The 9,324-nt window shown below is 45.4% G+C and overlaps 1 protein-coding gene across 7 annotated transcripts in view; it reads left to right on the top strand.

Moving 5' to 3' along the window:
• LOC108249003 (inositol polyphosphate-4-phosphatase type I A) overlaps positions 1-9,324 on the top strand; it is a 35,879-nt gene that overhangs the window by 12,631 nt on the left and 13,924 nt on the right. For 5 of the 7 annotated variants that reach the window (XM_017438103.3, XM_017438098.3, XM_017438102.3 and 2 more), the window contains 14 exons: positions 511-733; positions 809-853; positions 985-1,103; positions 2,460-2,576; positions 2,748-2,827; positions 4,404-4,515; positions 4,624-4,714; positions 5,163-5,310; positions 7,128-7,258; positions 7,366-7,470; positions 7,541-7,649; positions 7,845-7,862; positions 8,274-8,460; positions 8,537-8,752. In XM_017438103.3, coding sequence (XP_017293592.1) covers positions 628-733; positions 809-853; positions 985-1,103; positions 2,460-2,576; positions 2,748-2,827; positions 4,404-4,515; positions 4,624-4,714; positions 5,163-5,310; positions 7,128-7,258; positions 7,366-7,470; positions 7,541-7,649; positions 7,845-7,862; positions 8,274-8,460; positions 8,537-8,752 — 1,584 coding nt within the window. In that variant the 5' untranslated portion in view covers positions 511-627. The remainder of the gene's footprint in view (positions 1-510; positions 734-808; positions 854-984; positions 1,104-2,459; positions 2,577-2,747; positions 2,828-4,403; positions 4,516-4,623; positions 4,715-5,162; positions 5,311-7,127; positions 7,259-7,365; positions 7,471-7,540; positions 7,650-7,844; positions 7,863-8,273; positions 8,461-8,536; positions 8,753-9,324) is intronic. The other 2 variants (XM_017438106.3, XM_017438101.3) reach the window with 1 other exon arrangement.

Genomic DNA, 9,324 nt, shown 5'->3' on the forward strand with positions numbered 1-9,324 from the left:
ATAGAGCTGGTCCAGTGTTCCACGGCCAGGACGAAAACCACACTGCTCTTCCTGAATCCGAGGTTCGACAATCCGACGGACCCTCCTCTCCAGAACCCCCGAATAGACCTTACCAGGGAGGCTTAAGAGTGTGATCCTTCTGTAGTTGGAACACACCCTCCGGTCCCCCTTTTTAAATAAGGGGACCACCACCCCGGTCACAGAAAACTAATACACAAATATTTAATTCCTCTCAGTTTCACATTCTGATCCTCACTGAAGGAGACATTTTTTTTAGTCTTTAGGATTTAAGAAAAGTTGGATCTGTTGGATTGATCTTTTAGGCCCATTTGGATGCTTTGGTCTCTCTAGATTGGGTTCTTCTTTTGTCTTTTTGGTTGTCTCTCTCCTTTTTATTCTTAATTTGGGCTGAAAAGATGGTTACCAGAGTTTGTTTCCTGATGTTTCTACAATCAGTGAACCGACAGGAAGCCCTTCATTCCTAACACAGAATCTCTTCTGTCCGCTCAGAGCTGGTGAGCCGTGGAGCTGCTCAGGGAAAGGACCTCGTCACATGGGAGTGTGTGTATGTGCGTGTGAGGGTGTGTGTTCGGGCCTCCCACCGTCGCCCGCTCGTCCCGCTCCGGCATGGCGGGGGTCAGAGAGCGCGTCTCGCAGAGACAGCGGCCGTGGTCGGTATACCGGGCCAACACCTTCGAGCTGTCCAGCGAGATGATCGGGTTGGCGCTCGCAGGTGAGACGTCTCGTCTTCAGAGTTAAAACCGTTCAGAGACCCACAGAGTTCTTCAAATGTTTGTTTTTCTTACAGGAAACACTCAGGACCCAGACGAACCTGTTCTGGAGTTCAGTGTTGGTGAGTTAAACAAATATATTCTTCATTAACGCATCTTTGTAACAACATGAGCGTTTAATATGAGAAACCAGAATTTCTTTCTTTGGGTTCTTGTTTTCTGATGAAGTGTTTCTTATTCTGTCCTCACGCAGCGTGCACAGACCTGGTGACTCCTGCTCTGGATCGAAAACCCAACAGCTTCGTGGCGGTGAGCTGCACCACGCCGCCGCAGGCCTTCTGGACCAAACACGCCCAGACTGAAGTCATCGAGGTCAGACTCGTCATACGAGTGATCCAAACCTGCACCCTGGGAGCCATTCTGTTCTCAGTAATCTACACCCACTGCCCCACAATGACAAAGGAAAAACACAGTTTTACACAGTTTTGTTGTTCTGTTAAAGAAGAGGGAAATACAGCGAGAACGCTGAACGCTGAAGGACCTCGATCAACATCTGCTGAAGAAGCTGAAACTGAGTTGTTAAAGCTAAAGAAGCAGGATGCTAGCTAGATGCTAAAAGGAGCGAAAGACAAAGTTTGCTGAAGCAGATTTAAAAGTCAACAATGTTGTTTAAGGAACTAATAAGATTTCAATTTGTTTCTGTGGGGATAATATATTTAAATAAAGTTAAAAGGAAAAAAAAACAGGTTATTTCACCCATCTGCTGAATGTTTGGATATATGAGGGACTAAAACAGCACAAGTTTGCAGACGTAGTTAGGTTGCAGAAAACATATTGGGGAGGGGACAGAAACCTGCAAAACCACATTTATGTAAGTATCGAAATCATGGTGGTGGCAGCTTCATGATGTGGGTGTGTGTTTCAGCAGATTTTAGAGATGACGGCACAGATCTGAGGAAAGCTTCCGAAACATTTCTGCTGCCCTGAGGTTTCACAGCTGTGGACGTTTTACACAAAGAACCTGATGGTCACTTTGAGCTTCAGAGGTCCTGTGTGGAGATGGGACTAAGCTCCAGAACCAGAACCCCGGGACTCCACCAATCTGGGCTTGATGGTGGGTAGATGGAAGCCTCTCCTCAGCAGACTCTGACTGTGAGGACAGGAGTTTCTAGTCTGATTAAATTTTAATGCTTTGTTTGGAGGAAACCAGGCACCACTCATCACCTGCCCAACAGCGAAGCACAGTGGTGGCAGCATCATGCTGTGGGTGTGTTTCTCAGCAGCAGGGACTTGGAGACTTGTTAGGGCTGAAAACACAAACTAATTGTATAGTGTGTGGAGATATCCTCAGTGAAATCCTGTTTGACAGCTCAGGACTTCAGACCGGACCAAAGAAGACACTCAGGAGTGGCTCAGGACAGCTCTGTGAGCGTCCTGGAGGTCCTCCGCAGACGGTCTCCATCCAGCCAGACTGAGACTGAGAGGATTTGTAAAGAACAGCAGAAAAACTGAGTGTTTTGTTGCATCAAAACCAAACAGACTGAAGGTTGTAGCTGCTGCCAGAAGTGCTTCAGTATCTGAGAACCTCTGCAAATTATACAATTCTGTTTTCTTTTTGTCATTGTGGAGTACAGAGTGTAGATTAATAAAAAAATAACTAAATTTAGTGGTGTTGAATTTGTCCTGAAGCTCCCCTGTCTGTGCTGAGTCTTGTTCTTCTGTCCTCAGGGCACCAGTAATCCCATCTTCCTCAGCAGCGTCGCCTTCTTCCAGGACTCCTGCATCAGCCCGCAGACGCAGGTGAAGCTGGCCGTCTACGACGTGAAAGACTGCTCGCAGGGCACGGTACAAGCTCTCCTCAAACTGCCGCGCTGTTTGTTCAGCATTTCCCTCCTCCTTCAGACCACAAAGCATCTTACCTGAAGGAATTTCTTTCATAAAAAAATAATTATAGAAACTGTAACTATCAGACAAACGAGCAGCATGATAAACTTTTATCACTTCCTGTCCGTACAGATGTACATCTTGGGCTCGGCGCTTTTCTCTGTGAAGGAATTACTGCAGGAGAAGAGCCACAGATTACTGCTCGAACTGCGGTAAAACACACACACACCAATAAGAATCAGGCTTGGTTTCAGTTTCTGCACCAGATTTAAAGTGCATGTTTTACAGTTAGTTGTTATATATTTAAGTTTGTGAGTTTGAAACCGATTAAATTCAAACTGCAAATAGCTTTACCAAAAGTCAAACAAGAACTTTGGTCACTAAATGGTTCCCTTTTTGTTCTCATGTATCATAAAGAAGTGGTTGTCTAATTAAAACTACTTCTTTAGTTTCGTTGAAGAAAGTTTACTAAAGCAAAAGATTTTATGTTTCAGGACATAAAAGAAAATGATTCAAATCTGACCTCGAGTGAACAACAACACAACAGATTCCACCGAGTCGTTATTTATTAAACAGAAACAAACAGAAAATCTGTGAGCTGCTGGTGAACGGATCAGCAGGTTCTGCTGCTCTGGAGCTCCAGGTGTGTGTTAACACAACGCCAGGGTGGAAAGACATCAGCAATGACCTCAGAGAATTAATCTGGGAAGGGTCAGGGGTCATTTCCAAACTATCAGGAGTCCATCATTCTACAGAGAGGAAGATTATTCACAAGAGAAAACGATAAAGACAGCCAGGAGTGGCAGCAGATTCACCCTGAAGGTCAGACCATGCAGTTCTTGGAGAGACAAGCTCCATCTCAGACTCTACAGGCCTCAGTCAGCAGGTCAAAGGTTAAAGCCTCTTCTCTCTAAAAACAACATGGCAGCTTGACTTAGGTTCATCTGAAGGAACCAGAAGACTTCTGGAGCAGAACCAGACCAGAGGACAGATGTTTACCCAGAATGCACTGCAGCTGTCAGCACGGTGGTGGAGGGCTGATGGTTTGGGCTGATTCTGGAGTCAGATGTGAGGCCATCTGTCCGACAAACAGGACAATGATCCCAAACACAGCAGCTAATCTACAACAGAACCAGAACCTCAGAGAGCTGAGCAGGAACCAATGAGCTGAAGCAACGCTGGAAAGAAGAGTGGGCCACAACTCCTCCACAACCATGAGAGAGACAAACAGGAACCAATGAGCTGAAGCAACGCTGGAAAGAAGAGTGGGCCACAACTCCTCCACAACCACGAGAGACAAACAGGAACCACTGAGTGTTCTGCAGCTGGAGAAGGTTCTGTTGGACATTAGTTTTCACATAACCTTTTCATTTTGGCTTCAGTTTTGTTTAATAAGTAAAGAATTTGTGGAATCTGTTGTTTTGGGGCTTTAAATAAACCATTAAAGCCGAGAATCAATCTTTGACCATGATGTTTGTGTGTAAACATCTGGTTGCAGCTGAAGCATTCATTGCTGGATCAGCTGGAGTGAACAAAAACGAGCACGCCCACTAGGCTGCAGTTCTGTCTTTCCGAGTTTTTAACAGGGTGGAGTTAACGCAACAATGTGGGCAGGAGTTTCGCTTGAGTGCAAAGACGGTTTGAGCCAGAGGGAGCAGATTCAAAACGAGATTAAAATCCGAGGAGGAAGCAGAGCAAATTAGCGAGAAGGCAGGGATTTAGGTGTGAGAATAAGGAAGCAGGGGCGTCAGCTCTCCCGTAGTGACACTGTGTTTGTTTGGTTAACAGCTCGGCAGAGAACAAGCAGGTTGGGAACATCGCTGTGGCGGCATGGCAGATGGAAGATAGAGCAGATCCGAGGATGTCTGTCGGACGTCTGCCAGACATCATTAACGGGCGGGTGAGACGCTATTTGTTTTTTTTTTTGTTTGTTTTTTGATGATTCAGCTTTCAAACAAATTTGAAAGTGGAGCTAGCTGGCGTGACATCGGTTGTTCTGTTTGAACAGACGGTGCTGTCCGTAGACGAGAGCCTGACCGAGTCCATGGGAGTCCGGATCAAATACGCCTCGTTATGTAAAGACACGCTGCTGCGCTCAGGTTAGAACAGTCTGTTCAGGTCCTGACCTCTGACCTCTGATGTCAATCCAACATCACATCGGACTGACTGAACCAGGTTAAACAGAAACGTTAGCAGCTCTTGAAGTGATTAGTTAACAGGAAACATAAAAGGTTTGTTTATAAAAATAAAAAAAAGCTGTCAGGAGGGCGAAGTTCTCCCGGGAAACGAGTCACTGAGTGTCTTTATGATGAGATAAAAAGATTCCAGCTATACTTGGCATGAATACAACTCTTAAATATGTCACTTTTTGTTTCTGAACATATACAAGTTCAAAAAACGAGTAAAATTACCTGTTTTTATGTCCTCGTCCCTCGTTTATATCACCTGCGTTATTCTGACAGGAGTAAGACTGTTTCCATGGTACCTGCAGGTACACACAGAGTAAGAACCGTTGAAACAGTCAGCTGATCTGTGTGTTTCGATCAGTGTTTGGAGGCGCCATGTCCAGGATGTACCGCTTCCCCACCACTGACGGGAACCACCTGCGAGTCCTGGAGCAGATGGCCGAGAGCGTCCTGTCGCTCAACATCCCCCGGCAGTTTGTCAAACTGCTGCTGGACGAGGACACGGCCAGGTACGGACACACACCTGGACGTTCTAATGGCAGCCTCTTCAAGGAGAGGTCAGAAACGATCTCAAACCTGGGAATGCTGTCCTGTCTCAGAGTTTCACCTGTTTAACTGTTGATTCAGAGGTAGTCCTCCTTCAGTATTTCATCCATTTCCTGCCACAGCATGATGCTCCCACCACCATGCTTGGCAGTTGTTCTTGGGTTTGAAAGCGTCACCTCGACCCCTCCAAACATACTTCTTGTCATTGTGGCCAAACAGCTCAGCCTTTTTCATTAAACCATCAAACTTTCCTCCAGATGGCATTTCAGAATGGAGGCTTCGGGTGTTCCAGCAGGTGGTGGTTCCTGGGTTGTTCTTGAACATCAGAACCACTGAGGGCTGTAGTTTGGGTCTTGTAGACCTTGGTCGAAGTGGTTACACATTTGAAAAATCCAACGACAGCCTTAGCCTTGTCAGGTTCCGACATTATAGAAACGTTAGCAGCATAATTTCTACCCTCTGTGGATTCAGACTTGTGTTTTTAAAGATCCATTAAAGTTGTGTGTCAGATACTCGATCCACTCTGGAAACAAATGGTTCAAATAAATCATTAAAAGCCCCAAAATAATGACAATAATCGATCCCTCCAGGATTTTGCGGGCATTTTTTGTGATAGTTGCAAGCTAAAATGCCTGATTTCGCGGGACATTTTCCTAAAAGTTGCGATTTTTTTTTTTTTTTTTTTTTTTTACTAAAATCAATAAAAAACCGTGACTTTTAATAAATAAACCAAAAATACTCATAGTTTTGTAAGATAATTACCAACAAACATTGACATTCTCAAAAGGTGCTTTATTTGAGAACTTTGAGAGCTTCTAAACTGACATTCATGAGCATTTCTGGATTGTCCCTCGTCTGCAGCTCTCCTCACATGTTTTGCAGACACAAAGTGTTTGTCGATGCGTTTATGTTCGATGATTACACTGCAAGACGTGCAAAACAGCTTCCCCCCCACTCTCGTGTAGCTGGGGAGGAAACTGGTTTGCGACCGCAGTGAAGTTAGTTTGAAGTTGGATGCTGGATATTCGCGCTCCGCGGAGTTAGCGGCGTCTAGCTCACAGCTGACCCAAAACAGGAGCGCTAATGTTGGCCAGCTGTTCTCTGCCGGCCCCTTCTCTCACGCGCGGCGGTTCACTTGGGGACGGCTAAGTCAGCCGTAAGCTAGATGCCGCTAACTCCGCGGAGCGCGGATATCCAGCATCCACCTTCAAACTAACTTCACTGCTGAGTTTTGCTGAAATCTTTGTGGGCAAATGTGAAGCATTAGCGCACTTTTTTATTTCGGTCGCTGCTCCTGCACGCTCCCGGCATTCCAATGTTAACAGGATGTGACGTCACATCTCTTCTTCGTGAGTTATTTGGGCTTATTTTGGTTAAAGTTGCTGTGTTTTGGGCAAAGTTGCAATTTCGCGGGGTTTGCTTGATTTTGCGTTAATAGTTGCGATCGCAACATCGCGAAATCCTGGGGGGTCTGAATAATGCCCATAATGAGTTCATGTAAACTTATGACCTCAGCTGTGCTTAAATCGCTTCTTAGTAATTATTTATTCAATTTTCTCTCAATCAACGCTCATAGAAACTACGGAGCAGTCAACACAAAATTGATTTTTACATTAAGCATGACAATTAAATCATTAGTCTCCAACTTGAAATACTGTTTGTTTGGTTGTCTCTTTTAATTTGGGTTATTAAATGTAGGAATGTAGGAGCTATAAGAGCAATAATGAGCTGAATGTACACACACCTGTCCTGTTTGTCCTCCTCCCATGTGTGTGTTCAGGGTGTGTGAGCTGCAGGAGCTGGGAGAGTTGTCCCCCTGCTGGGAGAGTCTGCGGCGTCAGATCGTCTCTCAGTACCAGTCGATCATACAGAGATACCAGGAAACACTGTCTGACCTCCACAACTACAGAGGTCTGTCTCTGCGTGGATTCTAACTGTTGGGAAACCTGTAAAATATTGAGCGAGTCTTGAATAAAAGACGCCGAGTCATCCGTTTTCCTCTGAACTCGACCCTTCAGGTCCATCGTTCAAAGCCAGTAGCCTGAAGGCGGACAGGAAGCTGGAGTTCATGGCAACCAACCTCCACGTTCAGAGGATGAGGGTGCAGGATCAGCTGGGCTTTGGTAAGACTCGAACACACGGCTTCATCTGAGTCGTCTGCATCCCACTAATGGCGGCGGTTCGTATTTTCAGAGCACACGTACGACGTGGTAACGATCGGCGCTCCGGCTGCTCACTGCCAAGGTTTTAAAAGCGGGGGTCTGAGGAAGCTCAGCCAGAAGTTTGAGGAGGCCAAGAAGCAGTAAGTTCACTTCTTTGTGCAGAAATGTTTTTTTTACCCCATTCATGTTTAACTTCTAATTTAAACAGTTAAAACATTACTTTGATTTTACATAAAATAAAAGCATTATATTTATTTTAAATCCCGCATTAATTCTGCTGTTTGGCTTTATGGCTGCTTCTGGATTTTGTTTTTGTTATTTTTATTTTAAATCAGCGTTTATGAGGAGGGATGGTGAGTTGTTGCATTGCTTTCGTTTGTTTTTTATTCATGCATCTGCATCTCACTGCCACAAATATCTCACTGCTCTTTTGAGTTGCTGAACAAACCTCCACATTTTAAATTTCACTTGAAGCTTTATTTTAATTTAATTAAGATGCATCTGAATTTGTAAAGCCGACTGGTCATCTTATTTTCCCTAAATCGCTCATTAAAAACCACCACAAAGAGCTGGCATGAGCATACAAACACTATATTTGTCTGTAAATGTCTCTTTAATGAAGTCATATTTGACAAACAAGTGACAGTCCTCCCTTCAGTCTTAACCCGCCTCCCTCAGACCGATCTGTTGACTCTGTACGTTACGAGTAAAGAGAAGAGAGTCGTCGGCATACGGTTTGATACGCGTCTCTTTGCTTCCTGCAGCAGCGCCGTCTCCAGCTCGCAGTCCATTGTTTACATCCCCCAGGACATCGTTCGAGCCAAAGAGATCATCTCCCACATCAACACGCTGAAGACTCAGGTCAACTACTACGCTGAGAGGCTTTCCCGAGCTGCCAAAGACCGGTCAGCCAGCGGGCTGGAGAGGACGCTCACTATTCTGACCGATAAGGTATTAAACAAACTGTGTTTGGCAGTTATTTTATCCTGGCGTTTTTATCATCTTTTTCGTTTTGTCATCCGCTCAGACTCGTCAGCTCGTGACTGTGTGCGACTGCAAGCTGCTGACTTTGGCCATCCAGGCTTTGGATGCTGCGCGGCCCGAGTACATCGCCTCCAAAGCGTCTCCTTCCACCGAGTCCGAACAAGTAGTCCTCCGCAACGACCAGGACACGCTGCTCGCCAAGTGGAGCGGTTGCAACAGCCGCTCATCTCTGCATGTGGACTGGTATGAAGAGGAGTGGGTACGTCTTTACAGCGACTGTCAGTTTGTAAAATATTATCTTAGGATTTGATGCATGCTTGGCTTTAATTATCTGAATGACAATCAAAGCAATAATTATTTTTAAATGAAAAAAACTTTAAATGGTAGCCAGTCCTTAACGTTCTGTTCTATCACACTTACAGCTGAACGTAAAATAACATTTTCTAACATTAGCCTCTAAAAACTGGCCCGCTGCCTTTCAAAGTAACATTTTGTGTTCTATAATACGTCCACATACAAAACAACAGTTATCTGTCTGAGGAAACCAGCAGACTGAGTCGAAGCTTCATTCAGTCTGAGCAGCATGGTGGCGACAGTGGGAAACAACTCCATTTTAACAGGAAGTAACCAGAACAAGAACCAGGACAGGCGGCCATCTGCCTCAACCAGCTGAGGTTAGAGAGGACAGGAAAGAGACGCAGACAGGGCTGGTCCAGGTGTGGTTCCTATGGTCCAGGTGTGGCTCCTGTGGCCCAGGTGTGGCTCCTGTGGCCCAGGTGTGGCTCCTGTGGTCCAGGTGTGGCTCCTGTGGTCCAGGTGTGGCTCCTGTGG

This window comes from Kryptolebias marmoratus, linkage group LG23 (assembly GCF_001649575.2).
Source record: "Kryptolebias marmoratus isolate JLee-2015 linkage group LG23, ASM164957v2, whole genome shotgun sequence".
In the NCBI taxonomy this organism is placed as follows: Eukaryota; Metazoa; Chordata; class Actinopteri; order Cyprinodontiformes; family Rivulidae; genus Kryptolebias; species Kryptolebias marmoratus.